The 20,228-nt window shown below is 39.0% G+C and overlaps 1 protein-coding gene across 1 annotated transcript in view; it reads left to right on the forward strand.

Moving 5' to 3' along the window:
* Positions 1–20,228, forward strand: part of LMBRD2 (LMBR1 domain containing 2) — a 30,202-nt gene that overhangs the window by 4,949 nt on the left and 5,025 nt on the right. The window contains exons 4-16 of the mRNA XM_026715720.2: positions 1,918–2,013; positions 2,616–2,783; positions 5,048–5,258; positions 6,382–6,456; positions 7,709–7,822; positions 9,912–10,095; positions 10,755–10,936; positions 11,173–11,306; positions 12,943–13,051; positions 15,135–15,232; positions 16,747–16,850; positions 19,036–19,082; positions 19,834–19,939. Coding sequence (XP_026571505.1) covers positions 1,918–2,013; positions 2,616–2,783; positions 5,048–5,258; positions 6,382–6,456; positions 7,709–7,822; positions 9,912–10,095; positions 10,755–10,936; positions 11,173–11,306; positions 12,943–13,051; positions 15,135–15,232; positions 16,747–16,850; positions 19,036–19,082; positions 19,834–19,939 — 1,628 coding nt within the window. The remainder of the gene's footprint in view (positions 1–1,917; positions 2,014–2,615; positions 2,784–5,047; positions 5,259–6,381; positions 6,457–7,708; positions 7,823–9,911; positions 10,096–10,754; positions 10,937–11,172; positions 11,307–12,942; positions 13,052–15,134; positions 15,233–16,746; positions 16,851–19,035; positions 19,083–19,833; positions 19,940–20,228) is intronic.

The raw sequence follows: 20,228 nt of genomic DNA on the forward strand, positions 1-20,228 counted from the left end.
ATTCATCGCAGCGAACCAGTTCAGTGTCTGCTGTTCTTCAGAGCTACCGGTTCTATAGAACCGGGCCGAACCGATAGCAGCCTACCCCTGATGTGATCGCCTTCTGCCACCTCCTGACAAGCAAAGTCAGTGGGGAAGCCAAGTTCATCTAACAACCAGGTTACTAACTTATCAACTGCAGTGATTCAGTTAAAGTCTGAGATAAGAAAGATCATAAAATGGGGCAAAACTCACTTAACAAACGTCTCACTTAACAACAGAAACAAATCAGTCTCATTCACAATTAATGAGACAGATGGGAATATAAAGAAAAGCAGTCATAGTTCTAAGCCAAAGGGCACAACATTCAAGCCAGTTTAGATTGCATCCCTTCATTGGTGATGCTTTTTATGAGTCATGTTGTTACTATTAGTTTGGCTGAATAATCCAATTTATGCTGTAATTAGTAACTCAAATGGTAAACGGTTTAATTTGGGCCTGAGGATTGAATGAGTTCATATTCTGAGCCTTTTTATTACTTTGAGTAATCAATTTAATCTGCATGTATGACCCTACGATGCTGAATAGTTATGAGCTCTCTTATTATTCTAATAATTCATGTAGTCCTCGAGTTACAGAAGTAATTGGGATTGCAGTTTCAGTCACTACCAATGCAGTCATAAAGTGCGACATCACATGACCTCATAGCAATGGTAACCCCAGCACTCCACAGTTGCCATTGTTAACTGAACTCCACCAATGATTACCCAAGAATCCATCACACTTCAAACTATTCTTGGCTTGGTCTAATCCAGCCCTGAGCCTCAGTTCTTCCAAGTTAAGACTCTGCCTCCTCTTCAGTTCCCTCAACCTCCTAATCCCCCTCCCCACCTCCTTGCAAGCAGCTTCTAGAGCAGGGATGTTGAGTTCATTGAGGGCCGCCATCAGGGTTGTGTTTGATCTCCGGGGGGGTGGGTGGAGCAGATGGGTGTGACTGGGGTGGGCATGGCCAGGGTGCCAAGGACCACACACGGCCCCCCTGAGCTCCATTTTTGGCTGCAAGGGCTTCCTGCAGCGCTCTGTCAGTGAAAACGGAACTTGGGATGGCCCCGCAGGCCAAATCTAAGCATCCGCAGACCAGATCCAGCCCGCAGCCCTTGAGTTTGTTACGCCTGTTCCAGAGCTTTTTGCCACTCTTCAATTCAAGACTTTCTTTGGAGCGTTGCAGTTGTGGGCCTGCAAGAAGCCCCTGAGCTGTGGGACCAGTCGCAGCTGCCCTGGGAATCCCCAGCTGCCCCAGTCCAGCCCAGCCCAGCCCAGTAACATGACGCAAGTTGTCCTTTGCTTCCTTGGGCTCCACTACTCCAGCTGGCCTTTGCTGTCTCAACTCAGTGGTTAAACAAAAGTGAAAACACAACTGTCCTTGTGATCTTTCTTCAGCTTCCCATTTCTTTACACACCTCCAAAGTTTGTAAATGTGAGGATTGGTCATACGGCTACTTTTTCATCACTTTTGCAACTGCAGTTGTTAAAAGGGGAACTATCTGTACTGTATGTAATTAAGATAAGATAAACTTTATTGTCATTTTTTTCTGTGAACACACTGACACATATTAAAAAATTAAATTCTGATGCCCGCTGTCGAAAGAATACATACACACACACACGTGTGTTCTCTGTCTATTTATCTATACACACACACACACACACACACACACCAGGAGTTCATATTACCTAAATGTACTTTTTAGGTAGCTGTCATTCAGGCACCTTTTTCATTTTCTTGCAATTTGTGGGGCTCCTGTGAGCTTTGTGAGAGGCTTATTATTTACATTGCAACACAGCCTTTCTCAGAATATTGCTTCCCCATCAAAATTCAGTGCTTTGTTTTCTGTATCATGCATATGTTAAATGCTAACTCTCTCATTGTCTTTATAGTAAACAAAAATGTATCAAACCATGGAGTTATATCCCTGATAGAATTATGCCCATTTTTTGGCGTGTTGTATACTGGACATCACAGTTTTTAACATGGTAAGTATTGTGGAAATTTCTGGAATGCTTGAAACAGCCTACATTAAAATATTCAGAGGAACTACAGTTTATACATTTGAATATCTTATCACTTGAATGTTCATCACTAACATGAAAACTTTGGGACATTTTAATTGAAAGACAGATTTGCCCACCAGGAAGGATCAAACTTCTTTACGTTTTTAAGACAGTTCTTCTCTCTATTCTAGCCAAGTGAAATAATCTTATTTAAGCCATCAGAGAAGCTAAACTGAGGAAGGAACTTGGTTTTGCTATAAAATAGCTGCTATGTTCACTGAGTCAGTTGGATATACGTTTTTGTCGCAGATGGTGACAAAATATGAACTTGGTACCTGCTGCCAATGATAGATTTACTTAACATGCCAGTGCTACAGTTCTGAAATCAGTTCTGTGAAGTAACTGCTTCCTTCCTTTTGATTTATTCTTTGCCTCTTAGAATAAGACGTTTCAGAAATATTATAGCTGCCAGTTTTTCTAAAATTTAGGATTATTTGTATGTGTATAAGGGGGCCAAGTATTTACTTCTGACCAAGGAAAAAGGATGAAACTCTTGCTATATTCATTGTCCTCTTCATTCCTAGGATTCTGTTACCCTTTATGCAGTCCTATGCTAGATCAGGAGGTTTTTCCATTACTGGGAAGATTAAAACAGCGTTAATTGAAAATGCTATATATTATGGAACGTACCTTTTGATTTTTGGGGCGTTTTTGATATATGTAGCTATAAATCCAAACATCAGCTTGCAATGGTAAGTAATATTGCTAAGCCTTTAGTATATTAGTATGTTGCATATTTAGATTGTTATTTAGTGATTGGAGGAGCTAGGGCTTAGAACTTATGTTGTTGAATTTGATTTTAAGATACGATATTTAATACCTAGTTGCAGGTAATTTTTACTACCCTTAGGGGTTTTTTTGTGGATGAAAGTATATCAAGTTTCACTGATTCAATATGGCTTTTGCCTCATACTAGTTAAGGCAGGGGTGTCAAACTCACCTCATCACATTGATGTCACGTGATGTATTGTGACATTTTTTGCCTTCACGGAACAGGGGTGAGTGTGGCCTGCGCATGATGCATCCGGCCTGCAGGCCGCTGGTTTGACACCCCTGAACTAAAGGATGCAGTGGCTCAGTGGTTAGGACGCTGAGTCTTAGATTGTTACAGTTCTAGAAATTGGCAGTTTAAGACCTGAGTGCCGCAAGACGGAGTGAGCGCATGTCACTTGTTCCAGCTCCTACCAACCTAGCAGTTAGAAAGCATGCAAATGTAAGTAGATGAATAGGTATCAGATATATAGACCAGATGAAACCAGGCTCAATAGCAGTAACTGGGAGAGGGATCTTGGAGTCTTAGTGGACAACCAGCTAAATAGGAGCCAGCAGTGTGCAGCAGCAGCCAAAAAAGCTAATGCAATCCTAAGTTGCATTAACAGAGGGATACAATCAAGATCAAGGGAAGTACTAATGCCACTCTATAAAGCCTTAGTAAGACTAGAGTACTGTATCCAGTTTTGATCCCCACACTATAAAAAGATGTTGAGACTCTATAAAAAGTACAGAGAAGAGCAACCAGGATGATTAGGGGACTGGAGACTAAAACATATGAAGAACAGTTACAGGAACTGGGCTTGGCTAGTCTAGTAAAGAGAAGGACCAGGGGAGACATGATAGCAGTCTTCCAATACCTGAGGGGCTGCCACAGAGAGTCAGGGTCAAGCTATTTTCTAAAGCACCTATAGGCCAGACAAGGAATAATGGATGGAAACTGAACAAGGAGAGATTTAACCTGGACAGTGGGACAATCAACCAGTGGAACAGTTTGCCTTCAGAAGTTGTGGGAGCGCCATCACTTGAGACTTTCAAGAAGAGATTAGACTGTCATTTGCCAGAAATGGTGTAGGGTCTCCCGCTTGGGCAGGGAGGTTGGACTAGATGACCTACAATGTCTCTTCCAGTTCTGATTATCTGTTATCTGTTATAAGCATGCTGGAAGATAACAGTGTTCCATGTATTACTATATGCTCTGTGCTGTGGTGTGATGTCATGCTGGCCACATAACCACAGAAACCTCTCCAGACAATACTGCCTGTTAGCTTAAGAAACGGAGATGAGCACCAATCCGTAAGGTCACAATTAGCAGGGTATAACCTGCAGGGACACCTTTGTCTTTTCATCATACTACCGTGTTTCTCCAACAATACGGCCTCCACCAATAGGAAGGCCCAGCATGATTTCTAGGCATGAGGTGAAATTAAGCCCCGCCCCAAAAATTTAGGCCTATTTAATCCATGCGTTTCCCCGCCATTTCTCACATAGTTCGTTAGAACTACACGAGGTGAAGAGAAATGGGGGGGGGGAAGGGCGTGGGGGATGGGGAGAAAACTTGCCTTTAGGAGTGCCCTGCAGGTAGCCTAGGCTAAATACCCCGATAGCCTATAGAAGTTCCCTGAAGGCAGAGTCCCCAGCCACTTCAGGATGTGGCATAGCTGCCCATGTCCCCTCGCCTTTAGGCAGTCTCTTTCGGGTGATGGAAGCTTCCCAAATACAGTCAACAGCCACTTCGATCGGCCAGAAGAAGCGGCCTCGGGGCAAGCGCACACACAGACTCCCCTCACCGCGAGGCTGCTTCTTGTTTTATGTATCATCAAAATTCATATGGACCTCTTGGATATAGCAAATTATTGTACTTTTAATATATCAGAGGTCTCCAAACTTGGCAACTTTAAGATTTGTGGAGTTCAACTCCCAGAATTCTCCAGTCTGTAATCTATCAACCATGTATTAAATTACACTCTGGAAAAGGAATCGTTAGTCATATAATGAGTACGATAGAAAAAGAATTTAATATTTTTCTGATAAAAATATTTGATTGATTGATTATGGGCCATCAACATGGTGTTGACTATTAGCAGCCATATAAGTAGATTTTCTCCAGGATTTTATATAACAGTGGTTTGAAATCTTTAGTACTTACTGCGTATGAAATCCCAGGCTGCTTTTTCTGTTTTAGGAGTCAGCTGCAGACAATTGGAATAGCTGCTGCCAATACCTGGGGCCTGTTTCTGCTTGTGTTGCTGTTAGGATACGGCTTAGTAGAAATTCCTCGTTCTCACTGGAATGGAGCTAAAAAGGGCTATCTTCTCATGAAGACCTACTTCAAGGCTGCTAAACTGATGACTGAAAAGGCAGATGCAGAAGAAAACCTGGAGGATGTTATGGAGGCAAGTAAAAATCCACAGCTTAATGCAGGGATACAAAAGGAAGTAGATAAAAAATTTTGAGAAACAAAATGCTAAAGGTACATACAATTTCTTGATATCTAGGATAGCAAGAAAGTTAACAAGCACTGTGATGACCCGGGGCATGGCACAAAGGCAGCACAGTCAAATAAGCTAAAAGAGTCCCTTTATTATCTCCAACTTTGCCCCCAATATCCAGGTTACCTTCGGCTGGAGAAAAACTCTCCCAGGAACAGCCTTTAACTGTAGAAAATTCAGTCCAAAACAAATTACACACAAACTGTAACTTAAAATCCAAACAAACCAAACTGAAGTAATTAGTTTGACAGGGCAGGAGCAGGAATTTCAGACTTGAAAGCACAGTAAAACTCGCACAGTTGGGAAGAAGCCAGGAACACAGATAAGCCACGATGATACAAGATAAATTCACATTTGCTCCCAACAGCTTGCTGCGCGCAGTTTCCTTTTTTTATACACTGTGTTCCCAGCTGCAGCTAATGAAGGGAATCAGGGCCCTTTCCTCCCCCTTAAGCCATGCAACCCACGTTGCTCTTTTTTCCATTCCGCCCTGCGTGCCCTAGGATGAACGGGGATAGGCCTGGGTCGTCTTCTGAATTCCCTCTCCCCTGCTCTGCCCAGCCAGACTTTGCCCTTCCCCAGTTTCTTCCACAGCCAACGGAACTACACTCCCACTCCCTGTCAGCTGTTCAGCCTCCCCCTCCTAATCAGATTCTGACAGGGGCATGACAAGCACTTTGGATTATGTCAGCTGCAGTGCTATTCAGTACTGTAAAGGGAATTTCCTACTCCCTTATTTAATAATTTCAACTCTTAATTTTTAAAGATAAAACCTCCAGGCCCCAGAGCCAAAGAGCATAAATGGTGCAAAGTAAAAAGAGGACTCCATTACAAATAACGTTGCCTGCTTTTCCATCCTTTTACTAAAACAGGTTTCAAAATCAATTCTTCAATGAGTCTGTCACTGCTTGTAAAAGTCCAACCTTTTTGTAAAATATTTTAAATTTAACTGAACGTCATATTAAAAGTTTCTCTGTGTAGAAATTATATTTCTGATTGGTTTTTCTTTTTTTCTTCACGTAAACAGGAGGTCCGTAAAGTAAATGAAAGCATCAAATACAACCATCCTTTGAGGAAATGTGTGGATACAATATTAAAAAAGGTAGCTTAATCAAGCAGTATTAGATGTTGCCACAGGAGTATGAAATTATCAGTGCAGCATAAGAAGGCTAATTCAACCCTGGTTAAAGGATATTTTCCCTTTTTTCAGTAGATAGTAGGATACCTTGACTTAATCTCAGTGTTCCATTGTGCCAGGTCAGGCCCAGAATTACGGCCACTTGTACTGTAGCAATCAGGAGAAAAATTACTGCAAATAGCCATAGGAAATATCATAGGAGCCATAGGAAATATCATAGGAGAAAGACCTTTACTAATTTCAGTATTTTCACTTGTATACAGCCACTTTGGCAGAAGAAAAGGCAAACCGCACAAAAGCTCAGGATTTTCAGACAAAAATCCCAAAGTGCTTTTTGACAAGGCAGTTGGACTTTCTTTGAAGATGTTTCACTTCTCATACAAGAAGCTTCTTCAGCTCTTCAGAAGGTCCAGTTGCCTTGTGAAAAAGCGCCTTTGGGACAACCATGACCTGGATGACTGAGAATCTCCATAGACATTCTGACAAAAATATTCCTGCAGGACTACGGGTGGTTCTCAACTTACAACATTCATTTAGCAACCATTTGAATTTACAACAGCACTGAAAAAAGGGACGTATGACCATTTATCATACTTATGACGGTTGCAGCAGGCCCATGGTCACATGATCAAAATTCAGCCGCTTGGCAACTGGCATGGTTTTATGACGGTTGCAAGGTCTTGGGGTCATGGTCACCTTTTGCAACCTTCAAACACTTGGCAACTGACTCATATTGAGGGTGGTTGCAGTGTCCCAAAGTATGATCACCTTTTGTGACCCTCTGATTAGCAAGGTCAATGGGGAAGCCAGCTTCACTTAATAACTATGTTACTAACGTAACAACTGCAGTGGCTCACTTAACGATTGTGGTAAGAAAGGATGCAAAATAGGGCAAAACTCACTTAACAATTGTCTTGCTTAGCAATGGACATTTTGGGCTCCTAAGTTGAGGACTACCTGTAATCAGAATTTTGTGATTGTATTTCTGTAGTAGGCACAATTTAGATTCCTTGTTTTAACAGATCAAGGAAACAAGGTAGCCCACTGCTTTCTTCTTTGCTAGAGAAACTTTGGATAAAAAGAAGGAAAATAAGAGCTCAGGTATCATCAGAGGAGATCATTTTTAAGGCTTCAGTTATTTTTTCAAATGAGCTCACTGATAGGCTTTGATAGAGAGGCTTGATATAGACTGCAATATAATTTCTTTTTATTTCAGTGTCCTACAGAATATCAAGATAGGATGGGTCGAAACATGGATGATTATGAAGACTTTGAAGAAAGATCCAATACTTATCCAACAGAGAAAAACCTAGTGAAGCTTCATAAGCAGGTAGTTAGATAATGTAAATGGCATGTGTTCAATACATGTGAAATTGTAGCAGATGTATAACCAGAACATGCAGATAGGATAACATATACGTGTGACAGAATAATATCCCTGCATTCCATTTAATCCAAATAATCCAAAAGTTCCCTTCCTTGGTAGACCTCCTCAAAGACACCTCTGGATATTTGCACCCATTGCTGTGTTTGTTTTCTCTTGAATGTATTCGAATTTAAAGTTATAGTCTAAGAGGTCAAGACTCAAGTAAACAAGCTACTTTTGTGTTGGGCTTCCTATAATCACACCATAGAGCAGATGATTATTCAAATGCAGCCTGATATTCCTCAGGCCATACCACTGCATTGGCTTTGTTTTGGATTAGATCCAAATCTAATGTAATTTGGCTATACTGGGGTGCATGTATCCTTTAGCTCTGTCATAACAATTGCGCCTGTCTTTTCTTTGTAGGGACTTTACATTCCTGGAAAACCTGTACATTGGTATTCAAATATGATAAGAGTCCTGGGACCCACACAGTGTTCCAAATAATATACTGGTATCATTTAGGCCAGTCTGGGATTTTGAGGGCCCTTGATTGTTTGTCTAGCCTCTCTGGTGCCTGGAATACATTTCTAGTTAGCCTAGGCCACGAGTGTCAAGCTCACGTCGTCACAGCGGTGTCACATGACATATTGGGACTTTTTCTTGGGACTTCGCTAAACTGGGCATGGGCGTGGCCAGTGCGTGATGCACTCAGCCCACGGGCCACGAGTTTGGCAGCCCTGGTCTAGGCAATGCTGTGGTTGAAAAGATGGTCCTACCATCCAACAAAGTCATTTCAAATCCTCAGCACCTATTTGTCCAATCTTTGGAAAGTTATAAGTGCATTTCAGAGATCAAACGAGCACCATATAAACAAGATTTAAGATATGATAAATGCTGACTTTTCCTAATCCCTGCTTCCTAATCTAGATGCAGATTTCTGTCAGGCTTGGAGACCAGGACAAGCTACTCTGGAATCTTAGACAGATTTTTAGTTATCATCTTGCTGTCTCTTAAACTCTGTTGTTTTGCTCCTAAGATTTAATCACAACATCTCAATACATTCTCTGCCTTTCAGAGGATCTATTTCTGTATTATATAATTGCTATAAGTGCTCTGAGTAGATAAATTAATCTCAGGTTCCAGAGGTATTTGCCCTTCCACTGTAATTCCTCTGTTTCAGCAGCATCTCTTGCCTGGATGTCCCTGATTTTTTAGGGAGATCTGATCAAGATTAATCTTGGCTGACTCTTTTTACCCCTCCCTGTGTCCTGTTCCTTCCTCTTCTACTGAAAATGTTTTCTGCTTCAGTTTTCGTGAGCTTTGGAGACTGCGGAGTAGGGGGAAATTTTGTATTTTTCCAGCTCCAGACCACAGGTTCATGGGAATTCTACCCCCAGTTTCCAAAGATGCACAGTCTTTCCAGTAGGGAAAAGGGCTGGCCATCTGACAGAGAACATGTCTTCCTCACTGATGTGAATTACATGTCTGAGCTGCAGTGTGCAAATCTGGCATGTAATCTACATACTTTTTCCCCCTCTAGGTATTCATTATATGAGCCTAAGAATGACCAAGTAATGAAGTTAATTTGTGCTGTCTTTCCAAACTCTTTCTGTTTATTTTGCTAGAATAGTTGGGTATCTGAACTCCAGTTGTCTTAGCTATTTACAATGCTACAAAATATATAATTATTTCCAGTCTTATTTTTAAGCATGCACTGTATTCTAAGCAGGTGTGCTTACAATACAATGTGCTTAGTGCATGAAAATATATCCACACATATCCATAATCAGTGATGCTAATTAAGGTGTTGGTGGAAGGCAAGTTCCTATGTATTTAATATAATGTGTATGCAGGAAGATATTTGGTAACTTGACCCATATTCCTCATAAAAATTATTTCTATCTTTATTTTGGTATATGCATGCACTATGGAGTGGAATGTTTATTCTGTTTATTAAGAAAGCACTTGTTGGGAGTTTTTAGGAAATCATCTCTATCTTATTCTGCCCTTATTGCCATAGATAACTAGAATGTTGTTTTTATTTTGTTAGGTAATTTATTCAGTTCAAAGGCATCGTCGTACACAAGTCCAGTGGCAAATTCTTTTAGAGCAAGCCTTTTACCTGGAAGATGTGGCAAAAAATGAATCCAGTGCCACTCGTCAATTTGTTCATACTTTTCAGTCTCAAGAAGCTGAAAACAAAATTATCCAATATCTCTATTCACCAGCTCTTGGTATGTTTTGTTATACCCATAATAGATTACATATTTTAAGCAAACCCTCTAAAACAATGAAAAGGATTCAACCCACTCCATCCTAAGTTTATGGCGTTATTTTTTTTTAAAAAAAACCATTCAAACCTTGTTCCTTATCATTTTCTATTTAGGTTTAATTTTGTACGTGAGGTTCATCCTGTGTCCTCTTACTGTTTGCTCTACCTTGCTATAGGTACTTCAGCTCAAGGGCTGCTACTAGAAAAGATATAAATAGCTTTTGACTTATGTCCACAATTGCGACCAGAAAAATTGTCATTAAATGCTCTGGTCATTAAGTGAGGCATCATGCGACCATCTGATTCTTAACAACCTGGTTTTTACTGCATCGTTAAGCAAAATGTCACATGATTGCAATCTGTAGCCTTCCCTGCCAGCTTCACCATTGATTCTGCTTGTCGGAAGCCAGCTGGAAAGGTTAAAAATGGTAATCATGTGACTCTGGGACCCTGCAACTATCATAAAGGTGAACCTGCAATGGCCATAAATGTAGGTCACTTTTTTCAGTGAGGTTCTAACTTCCAAGAGTTTCTGAACAAATGGTCATAAATCAAGGACTACCTGAAACAATTTTCATATTTTCTCCCCTTTGTTGTTTGTTTTGTTTTGCTTTGCTTTAGAATGGTATTGGGAATGTCTTCTACGGCCATGGTTCCACAGGATTCTCGCCATTATCCTGGCTACCTTTTCCATCGTTGTTGTGTGGTCAGAATGCACGTTTTTCAGCCCAAAGCCAGTTCTTTCCCTCTTTGCAGTCTTCATACGACTAGCGGAAAAGAATTACAACTATTTTTACATAGAGGTCAGTTAATCTGATGGCTTGGCAATTTCTCTCATATTTATATGTAGGAGCCTATTGTTAAGTTCTGCATTCATTGACTTTGAGGAAACTGCTTAGATTTACAGCAAGCTTTTTTGTTAGAGCTATTCGAGTTTGGGATTAGAAGGCAATTCGCTACTTTGGTTAGGTCATTCACATGGCACCTGTCTGCAGCTGTTAATTGAACCAAATAACAACTCTAGTTTCTTGTTTTGCAGATGGCTTGTTTTTTCACAATCTTTTTCCTGAGTATCTGCGTTTATTCTACGGTCTTCAGGATCCGTGTATTCAACTATTATTACTTAGCTTCACACCATCAGACAGACGCATACAGTTTACTCTTCAGTGGCATGTAAGTATTTATTTTGCTACTTTTGCTGTTTGGTCAATTACAGTCAATGTAAAGCAGGAATGCACTGAAATATAATTAGATCTTGGTCAAAACCCAGAGTCCACAATAGCTCTTGATTTAATTTTTAATCAGATTAGATCATCAATTAGTACATGTGATAATTATGTAATTAGCAGAAGGAGAACCTCAGAAACTGCTCCATGCTGTGCAGAAGAATCTCATTCGTAGGAGACCTAGGGGAGAGAAGCACTGAGAAACTGGGTAGAGGGATCTCCTGTACAATATCTCCCTTCTTCCTGCCCATTCCACTCCGTTCGGTAGAGACTCAACTCCCAACTTTTGGAAGAGGATTTATCAATAAAAAAGTATATTTGTAGCTCAGGTTTGAAATGAGGGGTGCTTGGTGCTCTCTGACCTTGGTTGTTTTGTTGCCGATAATGAGGTTTACAAGAAAACATCCAGTGTCAGTACTAGCACCGACGATGTTATCTAGGTTGGGTAGAGTTGGGTAGAACAAAGAAAGCAACCAAGCTCAGAAAGTGATAAGGACCTCTCAGAAGAGTGTTTTCTGGAGGTTGCTGGGAACAGAAAGAGGAAATCTGTTTGGATTCATCTTCTTCCAGTAACACATACCTAGATCGAGCCCAAATACTGCTTACAGTTGTATGTGATGCAAAATACAGGTGGTCGTCAATTTATAATCGGTTGCTTAGTAGCCATTCAAAGTTATGAAGAATCCCAAAGCTACTTACAAACTGGGTTTGAAGTTTTGATGGCTGTCCCCCCCCCACCCATATAGTCACATGACCACATTTTGGGCACTCAATAGTCAGCCTACATTTATGGTCAACTGCAGCATCCTACTGTCACTGTCAACTTGCGAAGCATCCCTGACCTGCTCTCGAGTTACCACAGGCAAGGGGCATTGGCCATCGAACCTCGCAGCTGCATCAAGGAACTTGCATTTCAGTCAAAACAAAGCACATTCCAGTCTGTAAAGTCAAGGTCACCTCCACGGAAACCCACAGTGGCCGGAAGGAGTGACTTCTACAACCTGCGTAATTGCTTCATTGGGGAATGAGACTGATGAGACATCTTGGGGAGGAGGGGGAAACAGGGTCAGAGCCAGAGCATAAATTAAGTGAGGTCAGAGTTGGCTCCACTTGGTCCATGCCAACATGAAGCTCCTAATAAATAACTGGATTTCTTTTGAAGCTTGGCCTGAGGCTCATGATTTAATTAGGGCATCGGTTGGAACCCTGAGAGTCACATAAGCACAATTTACACCATTTTTTTTTAATGGAACCTGACATTTACTTCCATTTTCTGGCAAAAAAAATGCTAATTAGCGTACAATAGGTTCATTTAATTACCATGGCATTCACTATAATGGCCACCATAAAATTGGGCACAATCACATGGTGACCTAGTTAACAACCATAATATACAGTTGTCAGTGCGATCTCAATTACAGTCATAAGTTGAGGACTGCCTGCATTACATAAATGTTCCCTAATTTACTCTGCATGAAAAGAATAAAAAAATGTTCCATACAGTAAAATGAACATATGCACCCTTATTAATATGGAAGGAAGAGTTTGCAATTACTTTTCAACTGCTGCTACTTTTCACACAGGTTGTTCTGTCGTTTGACTCCTCCACTATGTCTGAATTTTTTGGGCTTGACTCACATGGATGCAGCAATTTCTCAGAGAACCACGGATCAGCCAACTGCATATACCTCTGTAAGTCAACCGTATTTGTTTATTTTTACGGTGGTGTATTTATGTATTTGATACTAAGAGATTTCCTCAAAGCAGTTGAAAATAGGATTTCAAATCTGTTTTGACCGACTTGATTCTTTCTTTGGCTATTTCAGCTCAGTAGAAATTGTTTCATTTGCATACAAGTCTCAGTTTCCTATATACAATTTGTTTCTACTGACAGAAGCTTAAATGAAATCCCTACAAAAAGAAAATTCCTAGCTGTTATTAATCTTAGCCCGTATTTCTTAAGTCCATCACTGGGTAGATGAAAATTAGTGTTTTATCTGTATTTATTGCAGCTAATTAAATAGTAAACTTATGTTTCTCGTACTCAGTAAAGCTAATAGAATAAATATAATGTATAATAACAACAGCAGATTTCTAAAACAAACCATTGTTGGCTTAAATCCAAATTTAAGGCTATCTAATTTTGGTTCAATATCCATGTAGTGTGGAAATAAAAATTACATTTGATGCCTAGCAAATGTATCCCATGACCCATAATGATATTGTACCCAGAAAAGCATAAAAACACTACTGTATAGTTCAATATTAATGCAATATCAGGGGTTTTCAATTCAGTGTATAGAATGTGAAGGATGTGTGTGTTTATTTTCATAGTCATAATGTACACTGAAGATGGTATTTAATTTCGTTGTACGAAGTGCAATGACAATAAAGTAAACTAAACTAAAATGCTTCATAAACCAAAGCTGGACTAGGATAAGATGACACATCTTTGATAAGAACATCTGTTTTCCTTACCTTTTCTGGGACCTGAATTATTTAGGAATAGGATAAATGTATGGGGAATACATATTAGCAAGTAAAGTTTATGACCTTGATAACTTATGATGATGGCCACATCAGTCTAGCTTCTATGAGTCAGCCTTAGATCAAACATTAATGCTTTAATAATCTTCTTTTCAAAAACCAGAACACTTCAAGGACTCAATTTAAGGCAACCTCATGTTCTCCTTGCTGTATTTAAATCTCTTTCCTTGTAAGTGAATTATAATTTAAAAAGAAAAGGTCTAGATTAGTCAGAATCCCTTCCTGAAGTTTGAGGTGGGGCATACTGATTTTATCCTGGTATGGATGATCTCATTAAACAAAATTTAGTGTACATTTTAGAAAGAAAAATTAAGATTCCTTCCAAATGCTCTGGTTTGTAAGTTGGGAGGCTCTTGTTATACATTTCATTCATCATGTATCAAAAGATGACAAAAAATGAAGATGGTTGAATCCAGTCAGTTTTCCAGCACTGCATATGAATCCTTTTGTCTTAGCATGGTCTGAGCTCTGGGTTTGCCTGCAGAAGTTGGAGGGCAGCCTGGCTGACCATACTTAGTTGCAGTTTTCCCAGTTACAGATTCTCTTCTTATACGTTATCTTCTTATTTATACAAATCATTTCATTTGGGTAACAGAGTGGTGCAGTGGCCTGGAGGTGGAGCTCTTATCTCACGATTAGGAGGCTGTGAATTCAATCCTAGGTAGTGGCAGATATTTCTTTCTGGGCACAATGAGTAAATTATCTGTTGATTACTCTGCATTGGCCACAGGAAGGGCATATGGCCAGTAAATACTCTGTTCATTCAGTTGCTCCGACTCCCCCCTGATATAAGGAATTATGGGGTCGTTAAAAGACAAAAAAAATCAGTTTGGATAATAAAACAGCAGTCAGACTTACCTTATACTGTGCCATTTTCTATTGGCAGAGATCAGAGAGTTAACTTATAGCTGCAATTTTGAATGTGTGCAATTATTTTTACTTCTTTAATATACTGTACAATATGAAGATGAATATCAGACAACGTGTTCTTCCTTTCTTAATTATATTGATAGATTTATTTTTTTAAAAAACATTAAATACACTATTCATTCTCTGCAGGTTCAAATTATAATCCTATTTTGTATGGTATAATGAGGTGTCCATATAATACATACTGCCTAAAATTATGGATTCAAAGCTAGACTTTATTTAATATCAGTATATAAAATATTTTGAGCAAAAAAACAAAATTTGGCTTTGTTAACATTGATTACTTTTTACTTTCCAGATTATGGGATCAATGAAAGTATTGTCCTTCATAGCAGATGGCTTTTATATTTATTATCCCATGCTGGTTGTCATTCTCTGCATTGCTACTTACTTCAGGTAGGAAATAGGTTTTTTTTCAAAGTTGCATTGTTTGGATATTGTGTGTTCTGAAATTGCTCTTCCATTCTCAAGGCTTTTCTCAGCAAGTTCGGAAAATGTTGAAAAAAATAGAGCGAACTTTAACATCAGCTTGAGTTTTTCCCTTTCTATTCCTGACATTGAAATTTTAGAGTTTCAAGCACAATAATCAGTGAGGCTCCTCAGATTGTTTGGGTGGTGATAAGTGAAATAAATTTATACCACCAAAAATACATAGCTCTCATGCTTGACAAATCATTAGAATGTTACTTAATTCAGATGTAACAGATAACAGATAATCAGAGTTGGAAGGGATCTTATAGGTCATCTAATCCAACCCCCCCTCCCAAGCGGGAGACCCTACACCATTTCTGACAAATGGCAGTCCAATCTCTTCTTGAAAGTCTCAAGTGATGATGCTCCCACAACTTCCGAGGGCAACTTCTGTTCCATTGATTGATTGTTCTCACTGTCAGAAAGATTCCCCTTATTTCCAGATTAAATCTCTCCTTGTTCAGTTTCCATCCATTATTCCTTGTCTGGCCTACAGGTGCTTTAGAAAATAGCTTGACCCCCTCCTCTCTGTGGCAGCTCCTCAAATATTGGAAGACTACTTTCATGTCTCCTCTGGTTCTTCTCTTCACTAGACTAGCCAGGCCCAGTTCCTGTAACCGTTCTTCGTATGTTTTAATCTCCAATACCCTAATTATCCTCGTTGCTCTTCTCTGCACTCTTTCTAGAGTCTCAACATCTTTTTTATAATGTGGTGAACAAAACTGGATGCAGTACTCTAGGTGTGGTCTTATGAACTGAAATTAAAAAGATATGTTAAACATTGTAAAACATTTTATGTTGTATCTTTCTTGACTCTTAATTTCAATTCATATACCATATTTTTTGCACTGTAAGACACACCTGACCATAAGACGCACCTAGGTTTAGAGGAGGAAAAATGGTGTAGTGAGGGCAGGAGGCGGAGCCTGAGAGGACCACAGATAGGTGTTCTCTCATGTGCCAGCTCTGCCTATTGACCTCTGCACTGCGGAAAAGAGACAGAAGAGGTGGGAGTCAGCACTGTAAAAGGACCCCGCTGCCACAGCCCGGCTGCTATTCACCAGAGGACCAGCTATATTTGCTCCATAAGACACACAGACATTTCCAACCACTTTTGGGAGCAGAAGGGGGAAAGCAAAAAATATGGTAGTTTGTGAAATGATTGCTTTCTTTTTGTTGAGATTGGATTGGGCCAATGTTTCTTTGCCTTTCCCCTCCCCTTTTCTCTCCCATGGCAGTAATTCCATAAAGTTCTCTGTAGTACAGGTGGTTCTAGACTTAGCAAGCTATCTCATTGCTGAGAAGCACTCTTGGGAGCAATCAACAGGTAGCCTCAGTTACACAAAATCAACACTTCCCCTCCACTGTGATAATTGCAAGAAATATCTTTATTTTGTTCTGTTTGTTTTTATTGTTTGGCAATGATTTTTTTTTTCCAGTTTAGGAACTCGGTGTTTGAATCTTCTGGGATTCCAGCAGTTCATGGGAGACAATGAGATGACTTCAGACCTAATAGATGAAGGGAAAGAGTTAATCAGAAGAGGTACAAGAGAGGCTGCTTGTGATCATTCTAATACAGAACTTTGGGATTTTAAAGATTACTCCTTTATCCCCATTTTTTAAAGAACGATCTTCCTGGGGTATACCAACTATGCCGATAAAGGAGATTATTTGTAGTTTAGGGTTGACATGACAGATCTTTGGCGCCCTCTGAGTTGGTTGTTTTCGTGCAGGTTTTCATTACTCAAACTGGGTGGTAGCATCACTGCACTAATTTACCTCGTTTGGGTAATAAAACATCTGCAAGAAAACAACAAGGTTCACAGAGCACCATGGACCCTGATATCAAAAATGCATCTGTACTTGTCTCCCCCAAAAAGGTCAACCGAATGACCTTGCAAAGCAGGACATGATGAATAGATTCTTTTAGCTCTCTTTGCGCCGCTTAATGATTTTTAATGAGATGCTTCCTTGATAGTTAATATTTTCAATAGCTAACTCCACAACTGAGAATCAGGGCTGTTGTGTTTTGAAAGTAAGTAGGGAGGGCAACTCTTCTGAAAATTCTGTTAATAGATTCACCTTCCACCTAGCATTTGTTGCCAATGATACATAAAAAATACATTACATGCATGCAATGTTGTTTGGTACATTTTCTTTTCTTTTATCTAATGTCAAGTTTTTATTTATAGGTATTTTGAATACAGTGTAATGTCCGTGCATTTCATTTTACAAAAAGAAGAAAAATAACAGATATACTGATAGTAAATGATAATACACATAGTAATTATAGCCATATTTATAATTATATTAGCTTATTTACTCTCATATTATATTAGCATACTTATAATTATGAACAACATTCATATTTTACTTATACATAACAATACTCTTTCTTCATCTAATTTCTACCTCTTGTCTCTAACCATTGATAAAATCTTTTCCATGTTGAATAGTACTCAGTATCTCCTTGATCGTTTATTGTCTATGTCAATCTGCTCTCTACACAATCCAATATTTTCCGAATTATATTTTCATCAGGTGGGGTGTTCTCATTTTTCAATATTGTGCAAATACAATTCTCGCTGCTGGCAATATATGTAGCTTTAAGTATATAGTCCTTTTATCATAGCTTTCTGGTACTATGCCTAACAAAAATATTTCTGGCTTTAAATCTATATGCTGCTTTATCATCTTTTCCAGCCATGTGTGTATTTTTGTCCAATATTTTCTTTTATGCATGTCCACCACATATGATAGTAGGTACCCACAGTCTGATTACATTTCCAACACTTGGTGGACACATTGTTAAACATTTTTGCTAATATCGCCGGTGTTTGGTACATTTTCTAGTTTCTGTGTAGTTTTAAGGCAAAAGTAGTATTTCCGTTCTTACATTGTTAAAAAATGCAGGCTCCTAATTCTGCTTTGTGCATTTTTGACTTAACACATAAACAACCCTTCTAATGTACATGTGTAAAATCTACACTAAAAAAATAGAGGTGAATAGTGGCTTAGCCTTCATTCTACCAGCAACGTGGTTTTTTAAATCTAGTTTTAGACCTGATTTTGGCGCTTGTAATAATTGTTTCCCATGTGGAGAAATATTTCCTGAGCAAAAATCAAGGAATTTGGCCTCAATTCCCCTTGCTCCATGTTCAACATTATTGTATATGTATGATAGTAAAGGGATAGGAAGACAAAAAAATAGATAATTCTTTGGATTGGTTTAGATTAGACAGTGTTTTGAATATTCACAGTGGAAAAAATGGGCATTGTTTTGAATCTGTTCACTTCCAAAGCATGTCCAATTTATACTTTGGCCCCACTACTCAATAATGCCTCACATTTTTTGCTGATCAGGAAATTTGAACATAGTCTTCCAAAGAGCAGCTACCACCAGGCTCCTTTAACCATGATGCATTTATAACAGATAGGGGACATACTAAACCAGGGTCTTCAAACTTGACAGCTTTAAGACTTGTGGACTTCAGTTCCTAGAATTCATCTTCCAGTCAATGTTAGCTCAGGAATTCTGGGAGTTGAAGTCCACAAGTCTTAAACTTGCCAAGTTTGAAGACCATGGAACTAAAGCATCATGCATTTCTACTGACCCCAAAGTTTGTAATTCTTAATGGAAGAAAACTGATTTCACTGCAAGTGTATATTAAGTTTTTTTCTTTTCTTAAATCCACTGTACATCTAAATGAAAACATTTTTCTCCCTAGAAAAGAGAAAACGGCAAAGGCAGGAAGATGGTGATAACAGGAGACGGGTATGTACAACAGTTTAATATGTCTATGGAGATTCTCAGTTATCCAGATCATGGTTCAGCTATGAGCTGAAGAAGCTTCTTGGATGAGAAGCAAAAAGGGGGGAAAAAAACAGAAAGTCCAGTTGCCTCTTGAAAAAGCATCTTTGGGACAACAGTTGAATATATTTTCTCTGAGCAGTAAAAATTTAGTAATATTAACTTTAGAGAATATGATCATGTCTGTAGCATGTAATCCAATCCTAAATAGGCAAAAATAGGTGGCATATTACATTTTGTGTAAAACATTGGGGTTTTTTTCTGAGCAGAATTATAACCATTTGGTTATAATCGCTAGATTTCCCTGGTATTTTGTACCTACTCCTTTTTTGGTACCAGATGCTGGCATTTTGAACATGGGTGCCTTTCTTTTTATAAATGCCCCAATTACTGAAGCATCTTCAGTTCTCACAAGATTTCAGCTATCTCCTGTGAGAAGACCAAACTCTTGCAAATTTAGGCATTCCTAGTATGTGAAATCATACAGAATTTCACTCGTTTAAAATTATTACTAATTAGTAGGTGGGAGCATGGTCCCCATTTTGGATGTGGTAGCCTTAATAGTCAGTTTGGTGTTGAATCCTCCTTTGAGTGCTACATTCTTCCACTTTCTCAGTCTTTAGAGAAAATACTTTGGAAAGTCAGACATTAAAATTATTGTGTTATCTAATGTGTGTGTGCCTGTGTGTGTATTCACTGTGTATTTTTTGGATAGGAGTGGAAAGAACGGTATGGAAACAATCGTGAACCTTCAACAAGGAACAGAATTATTCAAGCAGACCAAAAAGAGTCTACTCTCACAGAGATCAATACAAACAGATGTAAGTATACCATTAACAATTTAATTTTTCTTTATGTTTTGGACTTAAGAGGGTTTTTTTTTAAATTCAGAAATGTAATTGAGTAGGGTCTCATTTAATTCTCTTACTTGCTCTGGGCAAACTTGAATATTTCTGTAGATTATTTTACCCTATGAATATTATTAAGTGTTGTACCTTATGATTCTTGACTCATGTATCTTTTCTTTTGTGTACACAGAGAGCATATGCACCAAGACAAATTCCTTGTGTGCCCAATTACACTTGGCCAATAAAAATTCTATCCTATCCT

The sequence above is a fragment of the Pseudonaja textilis genome, chromosome 2 (genome assembly GCF_049901715.1).
Source record: "Pseudonaja textilis isolate UNSWEBS1 chromosome 2, rPseTex1.2, whole genome shotgun sequence".
Classification (NCBI taxonomy): Eukaryota; Metazoa; Chordata; class Lepidosauria; order Squamata; family Elapidae; genus Pseudonaja; species Pseudonaja textilis.